The following is a 25925-nucleotide window of genomic DNA, read 5'->3' on the forward strand; positions in this document are numbered from 1 at the left end:
CACTTAGCCTCTCTCCTGTGGACTGGGACTTACACCGCCAGCTCTCCTGGTTCCCAGGCCTTTGGACTGAAGACTGAGCTATGCCGCTGACTTTCCTCCATGACTCATGAGCCAGTTCCTGAGAATGCACCTCTCCCTCTGTGACCCCTCCCTCCCTACCCTGCTGGCTGCACCGAGATCCTGACTGACGCACACGTGTGCACACAGCACAGACACTCTCTCAGAGGAATAAACAACATTACGTGAGAGAGAAAGTTTACGTCCCTGCCTTTTGGGTGGAAATGGGAAGAGAAATATGAACATGAACATGCATACATACCAATCTTACTTATATTTGGGGGAGAAATACCCTATGGAAGGAAAAGCCCAAAACCAAAGTTAACAAGAGTGAACTCTAAGGGCGAGGGAGAAGACAGGGTGAAGGGTATGGGCATGTTGAGTCAGACTTTCCCAAGGCTACCTTGCTTCTGTTATATAGTTTTGACTTGGGAAACATATGGTTTACAGATCCAAAAATTAAATTAAGTCTGAAAGAAAAAAGCAATCCCTAAAAATTGAAAACAAACCAAAACAAATGAACCTAACTATATAGCAAGTTGGTGGCAAAACCACAGAGAAATGAATTATTTTAAATAACCTAAAACACAGTCTTTTCACTATATATATTTAGCGAGATACTTTCTATGTACAAATAGAGATGAAAAGACATCTTAAACTTCATTCACTTTCTAACTGTTAGCAGTAATACTGGTGTTATTATTTTAAATATACCCTACACCTCACATATATGTAATTATGTAGATGCTGCTGGTAATAAGACTTTCAATGAAAGAATGAGGAGCTAAATAGAAAACTAAAAAATAAAAATATTTTGAATTTAATTTTGTCAGTTTAACTTTGAATTTGAAATACCAGGATGAACTGAAGATCGCCCCGCAACTAGCTATTCGAAAGTCCTAAAAGTAATGACAACGGAAAAGTAAGAAGCACACCTAGTGCTTGGATTGTGCTCTCTAAACACTGCTGCCCATTAAAAAGACGGAGGGCTCCGTGAAAGAGTGGGTGATGCTAGTCTGGAGCAAGAAACACCTAAAGTAACAATCTGTTTTGCCAGAAGGCAAGTCAGCTTATCACATATTAAAGAATCCCATCAAAAAAGACTAAGGAGAAAACATGGAAGAGCTCCCATCGACCAAAACTGAGATAAACACATTTGATTACAACATGCCAAACATATATTTTTTATAATCTATGAGTTTATAATACTCTATGGGAAAGGCTCCCGTTTCCACACACACAACCCAATTCACCAAACCTTGGAATTTAGTACAGCACCAATTCCTTATACTGAAAATCAGCTTAGATCACGGAAGTAATTCAGTTGACTCCTATTTCTAGGGGAGATGACTTCAGACATCTCACCTAAAATCCAGGTCCAAGCTTCTAACAGCCTACCTATCCAAATGCATGTTTAATAGGCATCTCAATATTATGCATCCTACAGAACCTTAACTTTTGCTTCCAAACCTTTTCCTCCCCCAGAGGCCCTCGGTTGCTTGGACTGCCCTCTGCTGTGCTTCATATTCAGCCTTTCAAATCCCAAGTCCCAACTCCAAGGACTTCTTACCATCTCCACAGCTGGCACTCTAGTCCTGCCATCGCTTGCCTTTCTTCCACTCTTGCCCTCTTCACTCTATTCTCTACAAATCAGTTCGGAAGATCCTTTCAAAATGTAATCCACATCCCATCAAGTCCTCTGCACATAACCCTCCAGTGACTTCTACTACACTTGGAATAAAATTCTACAAGAGCTATATATAAGCTGGCCTCTTTAGCTTCTCTTTCCTGCCCATCACCAATCTCCGGCCAAACCCATCTCCTTGCTGCTTCTCGAATGTGTCAAGCACCCTCCCATCTCAGGCTCTCTGTATCTGCTGTTCCTTTTACCTAGAAAGGTCAGCTCACAGATTTTCACATGGCTCACTCTCCCACTGAGGTCTCTGCCCACAGGTCACATTTCAAAGAGGTCTTCCTTGACCACCTTCAGCAACCACAGTATCCCCAGGGCCCATGGCCGCCATCCACTTCCCTGCTTTAGTAGATTTCTGCCTCCACATCATATGATCTACTGGTGCACACTGCCTATTTGCTACATAGGAGCACAATGTTTACTGTTAGGTTTAGAATGGTGCCTGGCACATAGTTGGTGTCGATAAATATTTGTTAAATGAATTACTAATCTGAAATTAACCTAGGGTTTTCAAACATTGAGGTTCTCTTAATTTGTAACACAAGACCACATCACCTTACCATATATCCCTAATTACGGAGATTGCTATTCTACAACATCTATGAAAGTTAAACAGTTATCTTCTTTCACCTCATACTTTATAGGACTAAAGGTCCCCAAACCTTTATATCAGAATGTGAAGAAAGCCTTACCCTCAAAAACCTTCATTAAATTTAGCCTGAGACTCACTCTATTTAGTAGGAAGTGACTCATTGTCAACTATGCCTCAATCAATGGGAAGGTTAATAGGCACTAAATCTCCTCACATTTCACCACTTCAGGAATATCTCACAGCTTAGCAAGACTTTTAATTTAAGCAACTGCCACAGGCTGTGTCTGTGCCTCTGACACTGAGAGAGGAACAGGTCTGCAGGTAGCCAGGAACCGGAGCTTACATGTGACTTCCTTTCCTCTCCAATTTTAGATTTGGGTTTTTAACACCTATGGTGCAGATAAAGCAAGAGCAGACAACCAAACAAGGGAAGTGGGAGGGAACAGTGTTTGCTTTTTCAATCATTTTCGGAGCACCTTCACATGCTGGGAAGAATGCAGAAAGGTAGGGCCAGTAAAGGTAAGCGCTCTGAGAAATGTAGGCAGCAAGTGGTACCTCTAAGGTAAGTCTAAGAATAACAAAAGGGGGGAAATGTCCTGAAAACTACTCCTGGGTTTTAGAAAATTGTGAGGAATGTAGGGACTCAAGTCTGTGGGTGTGGATGGGTTGGTGTATTACTTGCGAAGGTTTTAGGTCCACCTCAGTCAGCCAAATAGTTAGAGGGAAAGAATCTTGCAAAGGGCACCAGAACTTTTAAGCAACTACAGGTGCGAAGTTCTCATGCACAGCTCTATTTTTAATATTCTTCTCTCTTTATAGAAAGTTCATGGTAGATCACATTGGGCACAAATACATACATGTGGAGAATGAATATATATTATATATCGGACCTGGAACCCTCTACATGCTCAGGAACTGTTTGCTTCCTTCATCCTTCAGTTTAACCATCTAGGAAGAGAACACCAGCAGAGCTCTAATCCCACAGAACGTTTTTACTTTAAAGTTCTTCAAGTAATAAAAGAAATAAAAAGTTGCCCCTCCCCAGGCCTCCCTGCCTCTCTGCAAAGATCCCTGTGTCCCAGCACAAACAATGTGCAGTCCACCAGGACTAATTCCATCATGTCCTTTATCCTGTGCGTGTTCACCTTCACTAGCAACCCGAGACCCCCTGGCTGCCTTTATCTAATCCCCACGGGGCTCTGCACTTTCCCTACTGCATCTCCATCCCCAGAAACCCTCCCACTGCACCCCTCGAGATTTCACACTTCATGATGTATGAAACCCTATCCTCAACCCGTTTGCTAAAGGAAATCTCCATCAGAGGAACCCTCTAAATATTCCCCCCACACCCAGCTCTTCCTTGTGGACAATGGTTCCTCTGCAGCCCCCTCTCAAGCAGCCAGGACTTTCTCTGCACTTCCGGGTTGCTCCAGGCTTACGAGCAGGGCAGGTTACCCCTTCTTCCTCGGGGCCTCCTCCAGGCCAACCCCCAACCCTTCTGTCTGCACCCCCAGTTTCGATAGTCACGTCCTCTGACTCTATCACTCAGCAACTCTCTTTGTTCCTGTCACCTAAGAACTCCTACCTTGTATCCCACCATGTTTCAGCTCCTGGCCAGCTGACACACTCCCCAACCCTCCTCCTATCTTAATTCTTATTATTTTCAATACACCTATCTTTCAATATATTCACCCTTCAAAAGCCACAGCCTCCCAATTACCTGAGTCCCTCTCTTCCAATGATCTTTTCCCCATTGTTCTTCCTCCATCATCCACTCCCATGGTCAGACTCTACAATTTCAACATCACCATGAACTGCAGTACCTCCTTCTTTCCAAATCCTTGCATCTCACCTTTTGGCCACTATCTTCTAGTCTTCCTGCTCATTCCCTCTGACACCCTAACTTCAACAATCTTCAACCCTGAAACCTGCAATTCAATAAGCATCCCACCTCCTCACAGCCTCCTACTCCAATTCCTCTCTTTGCCCTTTACCTGGATTAAATCTATAGTCAATCATTATAATGGCTCCCTTGCTTGCCCCTAACCTCCCTGGCACTTCTCCTACCCTGGATTATGACCCAGTGGCCAAGCCCTCACTGTATCCAACACTTCCAACTCCATGCGGGAGCTAAGCAGCTGGACTCGGCTGGAATGCACACAGCTGCCCTAACAGGTCTCACTTCGAACTGCACAACCACAAGTGCTCAGGTGAGCCCACAGGCGGGCCCTGCCCAGCAGCCGCGCTGTGCTGCCCTGCCTGTTCACCCTCCCCTTCTATCCACGTGACGGTCCAGTACACTCTCTCTCCTCAAACTGCCAGCACCTCCACCGAATCCTCCCTCTCAGCTACTTCCCAGAGGAAAAAACAAGGCGGTCAGAAGAAAACTTCTCCCGAATTCCACTCCGTCACCTGTACGACACCTCTGCCCTATCCTCCACCTGCCCTTCCATTGTCCTTGCTCTGCGCTTCTCGAACTTCTGGGTTTCAGGACCCTTTTACCTGCTTGCATTTATGTGGGTCGTAGCTATCACATGTAAGAAATTAAAATGGGTAAGTTTTTAAAATATTAATTCTCAAAAGTGAATAGATCTATTATATGGCAATATAAATATTTGTTTTAAAAATAGCTTTTCTAAAAACAAAACACGTGGTGGGAAAAAAAAGCAGTTTTGTGTCTTGGCAAATCTGTCCAACCTCTGAGCGAACGGAAGGCAGCTGCCCCCAACCTGCTGCCGCGTGCAGTGGTGGCTAGAGGACCCGAGGGGTTCCAGCCTCACACAGGTTTGTGGTTGGAAAAGGAGAGAGGATTTTAACAGCTGTTTCATCATGGATATGCTTCTATGACACAACACCCAATCCCAACAAGCGGTAGTTTCTCAAAGACCAGCCACAAGGTGCAATCTGAAGCTGTATCACTGCCCTTCTTCCATCGCGCTAAAACCCGCGGGGTACTCCGCACTTTGAACAGACCTTCTACCCTACACACAAAGTCGTGACACCGTGCCTTGGGAAATCACCACTAACCATATCATGGAAGTCTGTAAGTACTGGGAAGCTGTCACATGAAAATTTTGGTGCTTTCAAATAGATGACTAGTTCAGCTAGTAACTCAAAACAACAGCTCAACTCCACTTTCACAGACAACCGCCACAGGGCAGTGAGCAGCTGGAGTCATGTGCCTTCCACTTAGTCACTGAGAATGCGAAAATGACACGTCCTCGCAGGTGACATTTAATAAAAATCAGTAATTTCTGCCCTGGCTGGTATGGCTCAGTTGGTTGGAGCATCGTCCCATAAACCGAAATGTCACCGGTTCGATTCTCAGTCAGGGCACATGCCTAGTCCCGGTTTTAGTCCCTGGTTGGGTGTGTACGAGAGGCACCGACTGGTATTTCTCTCTCTCATGTAGATGTTTCTCTCCTTCTTTTTCTCCTTCCTTTTCCCTCTCCCACAAATCAACAAATCCTCAGGTAAGGATTAAAAACACTAATTTTTACAGCTTCATCCAGGACATTGTGAAGTGGAATTAGCATCATCATCATCGTCACTACCACTCTTCCCGAGACTCCGAGGTAGTGCAGATTGTAGTGACGGCTCAGACTGGCCTGGCGGCACTGCCTACCTGGTGTCGGGGCACCTCCGTTTCACCCACCACTGCTTTTAGAACCATCAGCTCAAAGGCAGCACAGTGGAAAGGGCAGATGACAACTTAATATTACCACGTTAACTGCCCTGCTCTCTCGGACTCCCATAGTAGGTCTCCGAGACCCCATGCACCACTGCCCACACTCTGACAGCAGCTGGTTTGAATGACCTCCCTGTGTTCTCACAAGAGGCCACTTCCCTCGCAGACCACACACTGGATTTTCTTCCTTTCTCTCCTCCAGTGTCCAGTCTCCACTGTCTGTGGAGTCGACCCCATCCGTGTGCAGGATGCTTTATCCACCACCTTAAAAAGACCCCTTTCACCTTCCTTCCCCCCCCAGTGATGGCCCCATTTCTCTCCTTCCCTTGGCAGCAAAACTCTCTAAAAAGGGCCTGGATTGTATGCCGGGGAGGACAGGGCAAGAGGAGGGCTATCCGCACATATGAATGAGAAGCGAAATCAGCACCTCGTCATTAATCAACCCTTCCTGGAATTAGAAAGAAAAATAAACCCAGGCACCTGACATTCCTAAGAGTTGTCTAATACACCAGTGACATAATACAAACCTTTTTATGAATTCTTTTTAATTTGCTCCTCGCAGACACTGTCTAGCCACCACATGGCACACCCCCCCACGCCATGATTTCAGACTTCAAATGTTAACACAAAGTGAGTAATTCAAAAAGAAAGGGGGTTAATCAGACACCTTGAGAGAAAGAAAAAAAAATATCACTGATTCAATGAGAGCTGCTAATGAGGCTTTTTGTTTTGGTAGATTAATTTGGGAGTCTGATGACTAAGAAGAAAATTTAGGCTTTGCAGGTGACTGCTGGTGATTATGATCAAGTTCTTTTTTAAAAAATAAAGACATGCTTTTGCTTAACTCTACAGTCTATGAATTTCATGTTGATCTGAAATCTGTGTCCACCCTAGAAATGCAGAAACTTTCCTCGTCGGCAGAGTGAAAGGCCTCTTCTTGACTCTGGGCTGTATCTGACAGATGATGAGCGTTTCAGACTGCCAACCGCTGATGTTTAAATGCGTCACCCTAATGCTCTTTAAGCGTTGCCGATTGTAAACCTCATTAACTCCCAGCATGCGACCCGGGCCTGCATTTCATCGCGACAGCCTCCCAAAGTGAAAACAGGTATATAAAAATGATTTTATCATCAACAACATTATATGCTCCTCCGCCTTGGGAAGTATTTAAAAGGCTGTATTTTTTTCCCTCACAAGGATAAATAGCAAACATGGAAAAGGCAGAGAACACACTTCATTTATATGGCCACACATTATAAAACCCGAGATTTCTTTTTTAATCTTTTCTTCTTTGACATCCTTACTCCTCCTGCCTCAAAGTGGGATGTGTCCCAGAGTTAATTCTCTGTACTCAGAATGGAAAGGAATTATTTGCCGATGCTGATTTCCAGTGCTACCATCTTGATTCAACAAAATGCGTGCTGATGAGCTAGTAAAAGCTGGACATGTCAACTTGTCATTAAGAAACCAGAATTCCTGACATCCCCATTTGCAAAGAAGAGCGAACTTTTGTTTTTGCAGGGAGTGCAAAGAGGTCCCACACCTGAAATAGAAAATCATTTTTGTGGTAAATTTGTACTCGATCCTAGGAAACGGACCAGACGCTGGAGCCACCCAGGGCCCACTCCACACAGACAGGAGTCGGACCTGTAAGAGGCAGGCACCCGACACCTCCAGCTTATTCAGGCCCCACTTAGCTTCCCAGGTGAGGAGATGAGGTGCTACTGGGAACAGCCTTTGAGCCAAAGACCTTCTCTAAAAAGAGATCAGTGAGTAACAAACACAAACAATAAATAGACACAAGTTTGCTCAAAGGGACACACTCGGAACCTTTATTCTTACCTTGTTTTTTAGAAGACAGCGGTGTGAATGTATAAAAATTATACTTAGATGATAAACAGAGTAAAGCTTCAGTCCTATTCTAAACAAAAACATAATGATAAACAAATCTAAAAGACACACCAAAAACCATACAAACAGCCACGGTTGGTGTGACTCAGTGGATTGAGTACTGACTGACCTGCAAACCAAAGAGCCACTGGTCTGATTCCCAGTCAGGACACATGCCTGGGTTGTGGGCCAGGTCCCCAGTTGGGGGGGCACGCAAGAAGCAACCCCCAGAGAATTGATGTTTCTCTCCCCCTCTTACTCCTCTCTAAAAGTAAATAAATAAAAATCTTTTTAAAAACCATACAAACAACTCACACTACTCAGCTAAGGTGGGAGGGGCTGAGGTTTTAGAGACCCTCCCCCTCCACCCCAACCCCAAGATGCTGAACAAGCCCTCCTGGCCCAGACACCCAACGACAGGTTTCCAAGCCTGGGCATTCGAAGTTTCCCCCCATTTCCCTCAAGGAACTTCACAAAATGAGTATGCCCATGATTAACTCTATTAGAGCAGTGAGATTTGGGAACTCTAAACACAGCAGCAGTTAGAAGGGGGGCGTGGGGCCAGTGAAATCAAAGAACATGAAGAGCGAGTACGCGGTAGCACGGGCAAGTCCAGCCAATCCCTGACTCAAATTAGCCTTTGATGGCTCACCATTGCTCCTCTTCACATCCTTAGTGTGAAGTGCTGTTTCCTACAGTCCTGCACGGCTCACCTCTCCCACCCCCGTGCCCTGCACCCTCCGTGCTGCAGCCATGCCAGCCTCCGCATTTCCGAATGTGACTATGGCCTTTGAAACTGCTGTTTCCCGTCAGCAGTGCTCTGTTCTTTGTCCCCAAACCCCCGTCGCCCACCCTCCTCCTACGGCTCAACGTCACTTATCCTTGGGAAATCTTTCCTGAGCTCCCCGTCAGCAGGAAGCCCCCCTGTCTCTCGCACCATGTCTCTCCTTTATAACACTTCTCACAGCATCAGTTCATATTTCTTTGTGGTTCCCAGATTAACAGCTATTTCCCCCCCGTAAAGTAGAAGCTCCAAGAGGGCACCATGTGTTTTCTACTCCCTAGTCATCCTCAACATACAGCACAGAGCAGGCGCAGAGGTGAGGTTCTCAAACTGCTGCTGACGGCAAAACCGACAGCACTCAGGAAGACACTCAGAGCAGGGAAGGCTGACCCAGTCACAGCCTCAAATGGAATCAAGGGAACTCCAGAAAAACAGGGCCGCTTTACTGTGAGGTCCTTCTTGTAGTGCACAGGTGCTTAACTTTCATGCCTCAAGTTCAGCCCAACCCCACACATAGGGAAAGCCCTCGGGAGGGGCCGTGCCCTCACCGAGATGGTGGGCACTGGTGTGAAGGGGTCTCCGCCTCAATGATGGCTGTCTAGCCAACTGCTACCATACTGCTCGCTAGACAAAAGCTATTTTAGTGAACCAGGCTGGTTGGTCTCTGTCTCTAATAAATTTTTCTTTAAGTTTTTATTTATTGACTTAAGTGGTAGGGGAGAGTTGGAGGGGGAGAGAAAGAGAAACACTGATTTGCTATTCCACTTATTTACCCATTCACTGGTTGATTCTTATATGTGCCCTGACGATCAAACCCACGACCTTGGCATATTGGGACAATGCTCTAACCAAATGAGGTACCCGACCAGGATATTCCAATAAATTCTTTGCAACTACAAGCTTTCTAATTCCCCAGAGATAATAGCTATATGAGAATATTTATATCATAGCGCTGCTGTAACAAATTACCACAGACTGGGCAGCTTCACCAAACAGAAATTCACTCTGTCACGGCTCTGGGGACCAGAAGTCTTAAATCAAGGTGCCAGCAGGGCCACATTCCCTCCAAGAAAGATGCTTTAGGGGAGAGTCCTTTCTTGCCTCTTCCAGCTTTTGCTGGCCCCAGGTGTTCCCTGGGGCCACATCACTCCAATCTCTGTGGTCACACTGATGCAAGGAACAGTATTTGACTTGTGATAATGATTTGCAGCTTGTGAACTTGACACATTGCTATGCTTCTAAAGAAAGGGAAAGGAAGGGGAAATAAAGGCATTCACAGTTTTACAGTGAGAACAGACGAATGGGTGTGCCTATGTGTAAACACTGAGGAGCTGTGGGGCAGGGAAAACGGCCCATGGAGTCTGAATGGGTCTTGCACAGGCCTAGGCTCAAATACTGACCCCAGGCACTAGCTCGGTGAGCTTAAATACCTTGGATAAGTTCTTCAATTTGTTCAGTCCCTTTGGAAAGAATTATCACCATATATACGGTGAGCTACAAAATAGTTCTACCCACAGACCCAGGAATATTTCTCTTCTAATTTCTTTCTAATAAAGTAATTAAATGGAAGGGAAAAGACATTCATTCCAAGATCTAGCTTTCTTTTAGAAAACTAGAAACTGAAATAACTCCGTAAGGGCATAATATCACAAAGTAGGGTACAGTACTTGGATAGAAAAGGATGAAGCTACTTAACACTGTTAATGTGAAGGACATGCAGAAGTGTAAAAATTGATGGATACAGTCTGAAAGATTACAAAGGAGAACTACAATTAAAATGAATTCGAATTATAAAAAATATTGGTGCAGGTGAACAAATCATGGAAGATACTAAAAAGTTCAAATCATCTGTGTCCAGATGAGGACGGTACCAGTGGCGTGCCCTTTTGGAGCTGAGACGGCCACCGCTAATACCGTTTGTACAGCTGGAAAAGGAAGTTAGCCGAAGGGCAACAAATTGAGGCCATCTAAGATTTTCTCCGTCACAGTAAAACACTGGGGTTTAAAATGACACAGACCTCAAAGAAAATGTCAGGTTACGGAGGACTGTGAGATTATGAGAGATGCCGCAGTTCAGGACACTGGGAAGGCCAAGGTCTTTGGAGGCAGACGAGCCCGGACCCCTTTCAGCAGAAAACTGCTCGGTCACTGAGAGTCACAGTCATCTCACCCACACTGCCAGGAAGACAAAGCCAGCACTTCTGGTATGTTATAAGCTTTTAAAAATATATATGTCATGTTGTGTGATATTCTACAGGTAAAACGTATGTTTTGTTGTTGCAGTTAACAAATTTAAGGCTATATTCTGACACAGTACATGCAAAAAGAAATAGGAAAAGTATGTGTGCTAATGGGGGTGAGGACGGAGAAGCAGGCAAAGCCCAGTAAAAGGTATTATTACAGTTACACAAATTAATGCCCACAAATACATGAATGTACTTAGAAACAAAAATGCTCACCAAGGCAGAAAACAAAACGCAAAGAAAAAAATCCTACAATGTTAAGTTTAAATAAGAAATGTCATTATGAACTTGTGATTTTTTTAAAGTATACCCCGCAGCTCTTCCCACTGAAGAGCCAGAGAAGCAGTAACGCCCCAGTGACAAGGAGCCGGCGCCCAATTCTCTGCCTCTCAGCACCGCTCCCAGTGAAAAACAATCAGGGCTTCCAAGAGGAAAGAGAGGTTTCCAGGTCAGAGGCGCGAAACATCCACGGTGAGCCTAAGAACATCTTAGCATAAGAACATCTCCTTTGCCAAAAGCAAAGAGCATTCAAAGGGTAAGAGTACGGGGCCAGCGTGAAGGGCTACCCACTGACCACACTGGGACAGTTTTAGCATCGAAAGGAATACACTGAATTTAAAATCAACTGAATAATAAATTATAATACACTGAAGTTAAAATAAATAAATCCATGATTTATTTATAGATTATAATACACTGAATTTAAAATAAATAAATCCATGGATCTGTCCTGATATAAAAGGTAAAGAGAGAAAGAAACAGTAATGGAGGTAAGTAAGAAAGCTTTTCTTCCCTGGCTGGTGTGGCTCAGTGGATTAAGTGCTGGCCTGCAAACCAAAGGGTTGCTGGTTCAATCCCCAGTCAGGGCACATGCCTGCATTGTGGGCCAGGTCAGGTCCCCAGTAGAGGGCACATGAGAAAATGAGAAGCAACCAAACATTGATGCTTCTCCCCCTCTTTCTTTTCCTCTTTCCCTTCCCATCTGTCTCAAAATAAATATATAATATCTTAAGAAAAAAGAAAGAAAGCTATTCTTTACTAAAGTATGGCAAACAATAAAGATAGGACTTTTAAAAATCACCATTTTTCTGAACCCCATTATTATATAACTGACTCAGGACAGGATCATCATGGATACTAAAACTACTGTGAAACGCTGCTACAAAACAGGACAAATTCACAAGTGTTCTATCTACTCATTACAGAACGCAGAGGGTTCCCATTCAATGGAAACGGCGAGTAGTTTGCTGGGGCCGCGAGCCTCCTGAGAAGGCACAGCAGGCGCAGGGCAGCCCGGGGCTGCACGTGAACTCAGGCAGGTGTGAGGAAACTATCAGACAAGTCCAAAAGGCAGGGCCTTCAACAAGGTCACAGGGCCTGGATTTTAAAATCAGTGTCACGAAAAAAACAATCAGAGGCAAGAGTCTGTTCTAGGTTAAAAGAGATATAACAACTAAATGTCCTATAAAAACCCGGACTCGATCCTGGATTTCATTTTCTTTTAAAAATTGAGAAAAAAAAAGGCAATGAGGCATTTGGGGTGGGGGTTGGGGAGAGAGATCTGTTCTATTTGAATGTGGGGACATTAGATATCATTTGATATGACTGTTAATGCTCCTAAGTACAAAAATGGTATATGATGATTATGAAAGAGAACACTGAAGTCTCATGATGTCTGCAATTTACAGTTAGATAGTTCAGGCAACAAAGGAAATGGTGTGTGTGCATGTTTGTGTGCAGAAAGTGTGCATGTTTGTGTGAGAAAGTGTGAACGTAAAAGGAGAGAACAAAGGTGGGGACAGTGTTAACAACTAGTCCATCTAGATGAAGGGTGCTCATTGTATTCTTCTTCCAATTACTCTGTAGTTTAAAAAACTTTAAGCTATAGAATAAGAAAAACATTGACTCTCATCACTGAGTCAGATAATTCAGGTCACACTTGTCGGTCACTCTTCCTCTGAATCACAAGGTGTGCAAGCAACCCACACTTCTCCAACAAAGAGGTCTGCCAGAACAGGTCCATGTCCTATCTCACTTTTGCTTCACTGGACTAGTATGAAATACTCCTCAGCCTCCCCCCACACCACCCACAGAGGTCCTACGAGGGGACAGAGGCCTCGCATACGTGACACTTTCCTACCAGGCAAAGACCCCACCTCAGGGTGGAGACAGCAAGCAGAAGTCACCCTGATACCTGCTCCTGGAGCGGAGAGAGAAAGGCCTGACCCAGCAATCCTCCAGGATGTGACAGGAAGTCTCTCTGCCAAGTCCTCCCACCCCCTCCCACGCTGCAAGACCTTCACTCTGGAGGAGGTTATTTGCCAGAGGGATGGGACAGCAGCTAGATAATTAAGAAAAGAGAAGCTGGTGAGAACTGAGAACATTCGTGGTACATCAAAAGATTTCACTTCGGCTGGATCTCAAACCACACAGGTGGGAAAATCAGACGCGTGACCAAAGGAGAACGTGCGGAGCCAGAGAAAGACACCCCAGAATGGCAGGTGACTGCAATCTGCCCAACGGGTGGGTGCTGGCAAGGAGTGAGGGCAGAAGGCTGAGTCTACCACACTTTACCTGGAGAAGGCTGGTTCCTGTAGATCAGGGGAGTCAAACTCATTTTCACTGTGGGCCACACCAGCTTCGAGGTTGCCTTCAAAGGGCCAAATGTAGAGATCCTTGCCCCTAGTTAAGGAGCAGTCACATTTATACAGTCCTAAAATTACATTCGGCCCTTTACAGGCAACTGCAAGGCTAATGTGGCTCCCGGTGAAACTGAGTTTAACTCCTCTGCTGTAGATTATCCTTGGCTATTAGGGAACATTGGTGTTCATATGAGCAAGGGTTCGGAGCCTGAAATTCTGTACTTTGTGATAAAAGCCAATTACAACATTACATAGCTTAGGAAAGACTCATTTTTTAAATGTAAACAGAGAAGACTGGCCCCCCAAAAAATTCAAAGGCACTTTGCCAAGTGTCCTAGTTAATTTCAGATGGTTGTCTTTCTCCTCCAGCTTGGTTAGAATGCTTTTAATGAGGATTTGGAATCATCTTCTCTATCTGTTACTAGGAGCATTTATTCACATGTTAAATTTAAAAGTTAACTGAGTAGAGAGAAATACTATAGAAAGGTTATGTTCTTACAGCTGTGTTTTATATCTACTCACAATTTTAACACATGCCTTGAAAAATACCGACATGAATACACACTCCGGTGTATCTTCATACCAGTCATCAACTACAACAGTTCTGTGGAACTAAAAAAAGTTCTTTAAGCTATAGAAAGAAATATACAGCAAATCCCCAACTGTGATACAAACACAAAAGGACATATTAAGGTTACTATTTCTAAAATAATATATTAATTGTAATAGGTACAGAAAATGCTCTAAGAGATGGAAAAGTATGTTCAGTGATGTCCTAATCATTAAAGTAGCAGAAAGCTGTTTCAAACAAAAATATTAAATGAGATCATTAAAAATAAACATACCCATCTTTGGTCTGATCCACCACACCACTTACAAGTTCCACAGTCTTTGGGTTAGGCTGGCTTTCTCCAAATATGTTCAAATACCGAGTGACAAAATCATTGGGAGACATGAAAAATTCGCCATTTTTTTCGATGCTTGCATACTGTTTGAAAAGAGAAGAGATATTTTACTCTAAAAATATACAGTCATGAGATTCATATGTGAAAAAGCTGAAAATATTCAGTGGACAAAATCAGGCGTGATAACATTCTCTTCACAAAGACATTTATTTCCCATCACTTCAAAGAAAAAACAAAAACCTAAGTTTGCCAGGTTTGATGGTTATACCGGTTCTGAACTGGGGACAGCCTAGCCTGACTGTCCAGCCTATGAACATTAATGTCTCCTAATAGCCGAGTATTATCAGTAAGAACTAGCCTTCTCCCTACGTTGCCTGACTTTCTGGGGTGGAGTTCTCTAGCTCTGAGCTTCCTCTGTTTGTCTTTATTTTTCCCTACAGGAAACATCTGGCCGTGTCTGATGACAATTTTGATTTTGATTATCATAACCTGGGGAAGGGGATGCTACTGGCACCCAGCTGGTGGAGGACACGGATTCTGCTGAACGCCATACAATGCGTAGGATGACCCCCTACAACAGAGTGCAGCCCACATTATCAAGAGTGAGGAGATTTAGAAACTCTGGTTACAGAAATTTAGGAAGACAACAAATCTCTTTGTCTTGTTTGGGATTAGCCCTGGCTGGTGTAGCTCAGTGGATTGAGCGCGGGCCTGCGAACCAGACAATCGCGGTTTGATTCCCAGTCAGGACACATACTGGGGTTGCAGGCCGGTTCCCTGCAGGCCAGTTCCCAGCAGGGGACGCACGAAAGGCAACCGCACATTGATGTTTCTCTCCCTCTCTCCTTCCCTTCCCCTCTAAAAATAAATAAAATCTTTAAAAAAAAAGTGGGATTAATTATTAAGTCATGAATGAATACAAAGTAATTCTTTTGCCCATTTTTGTTTCAAGGGTATCGAAGATGTACAAAAGAATGAAAAACAGGCTAAGCTGGAAAAGAGACTATTAACTGCATGGCTTCTGGTGCAATTTTAGGGGAGCAGGGATGAAATGCTGCCCCAATAGGTCCTCTTCATTCTGGAGCAGAAATGGTTGGAAAGAATGGGGTGGCACATGGTGCTTTTTCACAGCATCCCCTCAAGTCTGGCTTCAGTGTGATACATTCCAGCTCACAGAAGTGGGACCTGCTAATTCCTGCTCCTTGGAGCCCAGATGCTGTGGGGAATGCTGAGAAACAAGTTGGGGATCATATGTTATCTTTATGGAGCAGAAAAGGGCCTCTTGATCCTGGGGACAGAGCGGTGATTTACGGGGATACAGGGGAGTGGGTGATGGCAGTGAGCTACACAAAGAACAGGGGTAGGTGGGTCACAGGAACCATACTGGTGGCCACAGCGACAGTGACAGGGGACCACAGTGAAGTGAGGTGTAGTGATAGGATCTCTGCTCCCTCTAAACCCACAGTCAAGCCTAATAAAATTATTTTAAAAAGTCACTTGCTATTTTTACATTTAAATTACAGTGCAGGTCAAGGTCCTGCTTAGACACTCAGGAACAAGCCTGGAGCCCCTCGGGCCTGGGCTGCACCCAGCTCTGCCTCTGCTTCCTGTGACCCCATGTGACCCCAGGTGAGTAACTACTGGGGTGGCCTAAGAGTTTGGGGTTTTTCCTGTACTAACATCTTTCAAAACAATCTCGTTAGATGTACTGTGACAGATGTCATATGAGTGTGCACTTAAAAAAACTCATCGAAATTGGGGAATATTTGTGTAGCCATTTTAATATTGAAGACAGAAGGAAATACACATTTTCAGCATATCATGCTTTATCGTATCGAGAAAGGTAAAAACGCAACTCGAACACACACAAAAAGATTTGTGCAGTGTATGGAGAAGGTGCTGTGACTGATCAAATGTATCAAAAGTGGTTTGTGAAGTTTCGTGCTGGAGATTTCTCACTGGACCATGTTCTAAGGTTGGCAGACCAGTTGACATTGATACCTGTCAGATCAAGACATTAACTGAAAACAATCAGCACTGTCCCATGCAGGGGATGGCCGGCAAAACTGAAATATCTGAATCAATAAAGTTATTGGGGAAAATGAAAAATGTGTCTTTCATTTTATGGAAAAAACTAAATGGACATTTTGGCCAACCCAATCGTTTTCTGGGCCTCTCGCTCCTCACCTACAAACGGGATAACAACGTTACCTGCTTCATGAGGTTGATGCCAGAAATAAATGAATAATCATGTAACGGACTTATTAGCACAATGCCCTATACGCAATAAGCAATTTATAAACTGTTCTATATATCACTGGGTTTTGTTTAACACCTTTTTAGCATAGTGCAAAAAAAAGCTCAAAGATGGCCCAATAATTCTACTATTCTTTGGTTACCATTTAAATTTGGCTTTTTGAAAATGTAGAACTCTTTTGATTTCCCTAACTGAGGCAAAATAGAGATTGAAATATAAAGGAAATGTCACTGCTAATTACAGCAATACTATGATTTAGAATTACACCTGTATTTGCATATAGTGGTGAATAAATTCATTTATTTAAAACTACAATTTAACTCTTTTCCCACTAGTAGATGTTGAGATCATTTCCATTCTTGGTATTTTAAAATAAAGCTTAAGGTAACCAGCCTTGTATATGACATTATTACATTTATCCAAATCCCTGGCAATTTTCGAAGGCTACACTCCCAGGAGACATTGTTGAGTCAAAGGAGAGGAACTATAAGGCTCTTGATGCTTATGATCACACCGCTCTGCAGAAGATACTGCACCAATTTACACTCCCCCCAGCGGTGTGCAAATGTGCCCTTCTCCTGCTTTGACTATCATTTTGCTGTAGCAAATACATATTTGCTACATGTATTTTTCCAGTTTGGTATTTTTATCTAATTGAGTCCGTAGGTTTTTTTCTCCTATGCAATGTCTTCCATTGCTTTAACTTTAGAAACTAGTCCTTCCTCATCTCAAGACTAATGATTCACCCACATATTCTCTTAGCTTTTTTCTAGGTATGTTTATCTTTTACCTTTAGGTTTCAACACATCAGTACTTTTTTTTTCCCCCGCTATGTGGCTGGAGGTAAGAATTCTCCAACTTTAGTTTTTTTCCCTTTAATCTCTTAGTTGTTTAACATTTTAAATAACATCTTTAAAATGCTATTCAATCCTTCTTTGGGAACAGATTTTACGGGTGATCTGAGCCTCCCTCCTTAACAATTTCTAGGAGTTTTAATATGATTAAACATGCACTTATAAAACAGGAAGGCTTTTAGGATTCCTTGAACAACCCAGTATAACGCTAAATGTGATGCCTAATTTCATGTCAGCCCGACTGGATGAGGAGGACCCAGATTCAACACGATTTCTGAGTGTGTCTGTGACAGCGTTTCTGGGTGACACGCTGTGCATTTGAACCTGCGGACTCGGTAGCAGACTGCCCTCCCCAGTGTCGCATGGACTTCATCCAATCCACTGAGGGCCTAACGGGACAGAAGGCAGAGGGAGGGAGAACTTGCTCCTTTTTTCCAGCCCCACCGGAGTCCACTGCTTGGGCTGGGACACATCTCCGGCTCCGAGACTAAGATTTACATCATCAGCTTCCCTGGTTCTCTGGACTTCTGACTTGAACTAAACTCCACCAACAATTCTCCTGGGTCTCCAGGATAGACATCATGGGACTTCTCAGCCTCTATTATGGGTGGAGTTAGCCAATTCCTCCTAATAAATATAGGTGGGTGGGTGGATGGATGGATGGGTGAGTGAATACAGTGAATATAGCTAGAGATGGCAATACCTCCTACTGGGATCACAAATTACTTCTTTTTATATATATCTCCTTTTTAAATTTTCATCAATGAATGTGAACTGTGTTGTTATAAGAAAAAAATTTTTTGAAATAGGATTTTTCAAAATTTTGCCTACACAAATGTTTAAAATACATATGCTCTTGCTGACAAAGAATAATCATAAAAATCCAAGTGCACTTCACTAGCTATGCGTACTACGGTTTGTACTGTGGTCTATTTCCATCGTCCGGTCCCTTTACCCAGTCTGCCCACCTTTAAAGTCTTACTCTACAGGCATCCAGCTATTTCTGGCTCTGTACTGCTGATCAGTACACGCCACCTCCTTTGCTCTCCCCTGAGCTAATGTTTTCCCCCTTGGGTTCCCATTCTTATTAGTGGCAACCTCCCTGCCCCCAGGCTACGTATCCAGTGATCGTATTTAACCTCTGCTCTCTCCCATCCCTTACACTAGATCAGTCATTTTCATCTAATACCTTTCAAAATGTCTTTAACTTGCCCATTCTCCATTCCCTCTGCTGCCACGACCCTAATCAAGTTATTAGGGCCTCACACCTTATGCTCAAGGCTGCCTACCTCCTGGCCTTGCTGCCCCAATCGAACCTCGACTCCCTCTTCCTGTACCACTGGGTTACTCAGAAACTCTTCAGTGGCACCAATACCACACTCCCAATTGCCTTTCTAATTTTGTCACCCACACCCCGTAATAATTGGCACAGTCCCCGACACAGAGTTGAATTTAAATAAACATCTGCAGAATGAAGAAAAATCCTTCAACCCAGAGAAGCTGCTTGCTCCAAAACCCATCTCCAGGTTCCCTCAAATGCGTTCCTCCTCCCCGGACCGCCCAGGCTGCCCTGCTCTGCGCCCCTCCAGCTCCCACTCCTCCCTGAGGCTCCTCAAGTCCATCTCCGAGGAGCCTTCTCTGACCATTCCCCGCCGCAGGGACGGCTGCCCCCTTCCGCTTCCTGTGGCATGAGCTTAACCACACGTGGGGCCCTTGAGTACACTGACTAGTGATTCTTTTTTCTTTGCTTCCTGCCTGTAAAGCTGGTCTCTTTGATAAAATCTCAACTGGGAGACATGGTCACTGCTTATCCCTATTTTGCACATCCCACTCACCACAAAGTTTCGTGGTGTTTTATTGAAACTGTAAGCACTCAATACCCATCTGTTTAAAAGAACACGAAGCAACATCAAAAGTGTTAGGCAAACAAAAAACACATGTCGACATTTAGGTTAGAAGCACAAGTGCCCACACCTAGACTTCAATTTCCATATCCAGACAAAACATTAGCCACCACTTAGCTTGAGAATAGCCTGCATAACAGAGCTCAATGGCCTTAGGTCAGGAATGGCTTATACCAAGTAGAGCCCTCCTTACCATTTGATGCCCAAGACCCTACGCTCCAGACTACCACACACACCCAGTACTCTTATACCTCTTTGCTTTGCATCTGTTGTTCCTTAGCCTGGAATGTTCTTCCTTTGCCCCACTACCCTCCTCTACCTTCTTCTCCATTTGCTAAATAAACACCTATTCATCTTCAAGCACAGCTCAAACATCACCTCTTTGTAACTTTAACAACTCTCTCTAAGATGGTGTAACTAGCCCCTCATAATCTTCTTGCTATTAATGCTATGTAATGCTTATCAACCATATCGCGGCTCTTTCTTTTTTTATACTTATACACACAGTGAGATAGTTAAGGGCAAGAGCCATGATTTATATATCTTTATATACCCAACACCTCACACTGTACTTAGCATACAGTAAACACCTTCAAAAAAAAAAAGAAGAAGAAGAAGAAAAAGACAGCAGAATTGATTTTAACTCAAAAACATAAAATCGGCCAGTACCCACTGTAGTCCTCCAGGGCCACTCCTCCCTGATTCGTCCCGGCCCGACCGGCCCTCCCACCTGCACTGCAGCCCATTCCCCTGCTCCCAGCCCATCTGGTCCAAAAAGTACAATGAGGCTTCCCTCCACCTCCCCCAGCTACAGGAGACTCTTCTAACTAGTTTAGCAGAGAGGAAGTTGTGCTATTTATTATGAAGAAAAGTCAGGAAAAAGTCACAAAAATCAGCAAGTAGTCAGGCTTCCAGAGTGCTTACATCTGATCTGTAATTAACTACCAAACCCAAGCATGGGGGAGACGTGCCTGGCACAGTCCCCAGGGCGCCTCGCTCCTATTCTTCCTCCACCACAACACTGTCTGCGGTAGATGGTAAACAAGAGATCCTCAGTGTGCTGAGCCAAGGACTTATCTAGGTACCACACTATCCAGGCCTGATGAGATCACCCGAACCTCTGCCAGATCCACAATCCCTTTCAGAAACTGCTGACTGCTGTTCCCTACAGGGACGGTCCCCCGCCCACATCATCCCCCTGGATTCAAGGCCATGCTGAACTCTCACTCAAAAACCAGGTAGTCCTAGCCACCCCAAGGAAGGACAGCATTCCCCCACCTCATCCAAAGATTCCACCCCAGCACACAGGCCCACTCACAAAGAGACCCCACGGGTGCTCCAGAGCCCCGTGTAGAATTCCTCTACCTGACCAATCTGAGTTGTCTCCAATACTGACTTGCCCGCTATTGAGAGACTGTATCTGGCAAAGACATGTTGTTCCACAGTAGAGTCTCAACCCGGCCTCACCAGGAGCCATGCGGCCTCAAAAGGTGGACATGGCTTTTACCTGGAGCCTTTCCACTGGATTATACAAAAAGCCCAGCAAGTGTCTAAGATGTGCCATCTATTGAGACACTACTGTTCCCCTTTCCTGTCAAAAGGATGTCTACAACTATTGTTGGTTTAGAAAACAAATACATAACAGGCAGCTCTTGAGTTTAAAGAATAATTATGACTTTGCCAGCTCAGGTTAATGAACCTGATCCATTGCTCTAGGCTCTTGGGCACCCCACTCACGTGCTCTTCTGCAAGTGGTCATCCAGAATTATTACACCATTAGAGTTTTATAATAAAGACCTTAAACACACGAACTACCAATGTCAGAAGTTCCCTCATGGACAACTCCTCGCAATCACAGCGGGCCCAGCGTGTGCAGTGACAGACAGTCGTGGGGGTCAGAGACAGGGCACCGCTGTTTGCTGGCCTCACAGTCTCCAGAACCATTTTCCACCTCAGAATCTCTGTATCGCATTGTCCTTTTTGAGACAAAATTAAATTTATAAAAGATTTCTGATTTCTTATAGATAATCCAAGCCTCCCTGAACATGTGTTCTTTTTCCTCCTCCCAAAAATGGCTCATATTTTTAACCATTTTCCTTTGGCGACTTTCTCTCTCTGGTTGAATTATTTAACTGTAAGCATTTTCTACTCAATTTCTAATGCAAATCAGGTGTCAGACACTTTCACAAACTTTTTTCATTGCATCTTTACAATTTTTGTAACTTATTATGAAAATGTTCAATCATATACAAAGTAGAGAGGAGAGTCTAATAAACCCAATATTGCATTTCCTGATTTCAAAAATTACCATCATACTGCCCACTCATTTCTCCTACCCCGCCAAAACTGGATTATTTAGAAGCAAATCTCAGGCATCACAATCTCATTTATACATTCTTTGCTGTGTATTTCTAAGAGAAAAAGACTATAGTTCCCATAATCAGAATACCAATACCCAGCCTAAAAATCAATAACACATGCTCGATATTAAATAATCCTAGCGCGTTCGAATTTCCTGATTGCTCCTTTTTTAATGGTTACACATTTTGATGAAGAAAGTGATGTATACAAAACTACTAACTTTCCAAGTCATATATTCTCAGTACACAGGAGAACAGCCAGTGTCTCATTTGAAGCCTTGGTCCTCTCCATGCACAGCACAGCTGCCTTTGGCATGCTTAGAAAAGGTACAAGTATATACATTTAAAATCATTTTTATAAAAGTGGCCTTTTCTTTTTTGAATACTTTGATTCCAGTTGAATAGCATTACAAGTGCTTTAGTGTTTAGAAACCGAGTTAGACTTTTATTAGAGTATTAATCATTCATTCACGCTCAGTATCACTAAGTAGGCGAAACTAGAACAAACTAAGGAAATAAGCTTGTACGGTCTCTGCTGTGATCCCCCATCTATCATTACTCACACTGAGGCCTCCGCGCCAGGCACAACACTTGTCACAAAATGATGGTGACGACAACAATGATGATGATGGGCTTCTACCAAGGAGACGCAAGGAGAGCCCCCTCTGGATGAATGAAGGATTACCGGAATGTTTACAAAGAGCTCTAAACTTCTTAGAGGAGAAAAAGCATTAGCATTAAACTGCACAAGCCAATCCTGGAAAGGTGAGCGGCGTGTGAGACTAAATCTCCCCGAAACTCCTTTTCAATGCCTGACACCACGGGAGATTAAAAAAAGAAATGAAAAGGTACACCATGCTGCCATCACAAACAATCACCAAGTTGCTGATACATTTTAAAAATAGATATAATTGTAAAGGATCTCTTTTAAAAGTCTTAAGTACAGATACTTTGGGGATTTTTAAAAAACTATAACAATGAAATAAAGAGCTGCTTGAAAATAATCTTTAAAAGTTGGAGAACACAAATCAAACAAGAAACAAAATAGATTCCTTTATACTGACCTTCAAAAATATTGTTCTAAGCTCAGCTGGATCTGCTCTCTTGGTTAAAGCCACCTATAAATAAACATAAAAATGTTTATGTTATTAGAACAAAGCTGAAAAAAATCAAGCTAGCAACTGAAATAAAATAAACTCCAGGTCAGAAATTAGCAGATTTCATTTTTGTACTTAAAGCAGAGAATTCCTCAGTATAAAAACTACTCATTGGATTTTAAATTAGACTCCTTATGCGGCTTCTAGACCGCTAACGCTATGAGCAAGTAACCGGTAAAGCTCCTAATATGTAGTGTTTAATGTGTATCTTTTTTTTTCAAAAAGAAAGAAAAGTTGAAACATATTTGTAATAATCTGGCATTTTAAAATTACACTCCAGAGCGACCCGCATCCTTTCATTGGGGAGTATTACATATTAAAGTACAACCTATTCATTAACTATGCGAGAGAGGATAGTTCTTACAGAAGTTAGGGAACAAGGCAAATCATATTAACAAGCAGAAGGGATTTACTTCCCACAGTCCCACCCTGAACAGGCGTGAATGCCTCACTATCACACCACACAAGGCCTCCTCCTCTCCTGGACTTTTAATTTAAGAAGACTAAGGTCTCCAAAGGTATGACTATTATTCTCTACATTCTAGAATTACAAGGGGCTGTGGTTACCTTTCGAGAACAAAATTTGACAGATTAGCTCAGAATAGGTGTTGTGCTTAATTCTCCAGCCCACAAAGTCCAAAAACATCACTGGGAAAAAGGCAAGACAAACTTGAACATGGCTGCCCCAGGCCAACACAAAAGAGTCCTTATGTGGAACCGAACAGTGGGCTTATTCAGCGTCCCATCACCCAGTCCTGCTGGCAAAATCGTCATGAGACTGAATTCTCACCAAGCACAGCGTCACCCCATGATACAGCCAAGGAGGGGTTCCTGGAATCACCCCAATACTGGAGCCATGTTGCTATCCAAGAGGAGATTTATGCAAATTGTTCTAAATCCCTTCTGTGTATTTGCAAAGACTCTTCTGAGATCTTTGGACAATGGGTTCTCTGTCTCTAAATATGAACTGCCTAAACTCCTTTGCCCACCACCGTCAGGAATAATTTTATTAGCTAATCCCTGGAATGGGAAACGTGCCCTTTCAAAATCAGTGGTTGGTCACCTTGTTTCCCAAAGCAAGACTGATAACTCTTTTAATTTCAGCTGAGTGCTTGTAACCACCAGTGCTATTTCTATCCATAAGAATTTGTGATCTTTTAAAAATCCTGAATTAGTGAGTGCTTTTTGCTGTCCAATAAAGGAAGAAAATGAAATAGACTGCTAACCAACTTGAGATCAATGATAGTGCTGACCCAAAGGTTTCAGGAGAAGATTCCTTCCTTTCGGGTCTATCTTCTGAGAAAGGTAGGGCAGAATGAACACTATGGAAGAAGATGGGAAAGCATAAAAATACCTCCATCTTCACCTTTCAGAAGCAGAGAAATTCCCTCGGAGCTCTACATTGCAAGACGATCTATAAGCAACATTTGTTAAGAGGCATATGGTGACCCTGGGTACTTAGTTGGTTTTCCTTTTAAAAGCAAAGGAAAGTTTCCATAAAGTGGACTATTCTTCTTCCACCTGAATACCACATCCTTTAAAATCTAATTAATTCACTATGCCATAAAGCCTTCCCTGGGCGACCCTCTTTCAGAGTGAGTTTCTCCTGCCCTAAATTCCCACAACATTCTCCTACTTATTGATCCCAAAATGCACATCTGGGGCTCACCACCGGGACGCTACACCTCTGGGGGAGAAGGAAACAAGAAGACTTCCACTCTGTAACCCTCCCGGAGTCTCGGACACAGGAGCAAACAATCCATGAGCGACTCAGCACTTGTAAGTCATGTCTCTTAGTGTATACGGAACACCACGGTTCAGTCACCTCATCAGACCCTCACGGCACACCTGAGACTCAGCATATTATTATCCTCCTCTTACAGAAGCGGAAGCCAAGACTCAGAAAGGGTCAGGTATTCCCCCCAAAGCCCGATTCAGCACCAGTTTGTACTTCCATATCTAAGTGTTTAAAATCAGATCCCAAATCTTCCATCTTTTACTGTTGGTCTTTCCACTGATCCACAGGATATACAGCCTCAAACTGATGATAACTCAAGCTAACCACTACATCATACAGCACATGCCTGGAATTCAAGAATCTCCCAATTTCACACTCCTAACACCAGGAGCGTGTAGTGTTCATCAGTGCTGTGATTAAGAACTTGGGTTTAGAGCAAGACCACCCTCAATTGGGGGGAAGGCCCAATTACTAAACTCACTAGCAGTGGGACCTTGAGCTACTTCCCTGACCTCTCAGTTTCACCTTCCTCACCTCTAAAGACGGCCATCCTGGATGGTTCAAGGGGTGATGGCAGGCAATAGCATAAGTGCTTACACCAAAACCCCCCAACAGTTAAAGTACTCAACAAATGGTTTCCACTACCTATATTATTCATGAAAATGTGTTCACATTCTACCATGCTTACTTCTAAACACACCTAATGATGAGTAACCCGGCTCATAACTCAAGAAGGGAGAAATCAGGAGAGAGGAGAAAGCAACTCATGGGTCTTCAAAAACATTCACTGTTGAGGTCTTACTAACTCATCATTCTCTCTCCTACCTTAGCCCCACCGAATGCTACTTCTTAGAAACAGATGCAAGGTTCCAGGAATAGGACGTAGTTAATGATCACTATGGAATTTCCCTGAGGCCACTGGAATGTGTATTAGGTCCTGGGCACATTCTACTGAAGCAGAGATGACCACGGTTCCATGGGGAATGGATTCAGAAAAATTGCTAGCAGTCTCCTGGGCCTCACCTCTGCACTAATTCCATCTAGTTCCCCAGTGCTGTGTGGCCATCCAATGCTCCCATTTCTGCATCTACTTCTCACTCCTATTTTCTTGTTCTAGTGTCATGTTCAGTAAAGAACACTTACATGGCTTCACTGAAGACA

General features: G+C 43.5%; 1 protein-coding gene across 1 annotated transcript in view; it reads right to left on the reverse strand.

The window, feature by feature from the left end:
* Window positions 1–25925, reverse strand: part of SLC25A13 (solute carrier family 25 member 13) — a 167576-nt gene that overhangs the window by 120994 nt on the left and 20657 nt on the right. The window contains 2 exon segments of the mRNA XM_037136711.2: window positions 14435–14577; window positions 22934–22987. Of these exon segments, the coding sequence (XP_036992606.2) occupies window positions 14435–14577; window positions 22934–22987 (197 nt within the window).

This window comes from Artibeus jamaicensis, unplaced genomic scaffold (assembly GCF_021234435.1).
Source record: "Artibeus jamaicensis isolate MK-2021 breed Jamaican fruit bat unplaced genomic scaffold, CSHL_Jam_final contig_923, whole genome shotgun sequence".
NCBI classification, from domain to species: domain Eukaryota; kingdom Metazoa; phylum Chordata; class Mammalia; order Chiroptera; family Phyllostomidae; genus Artibeus; species Artibeus jamaicensis.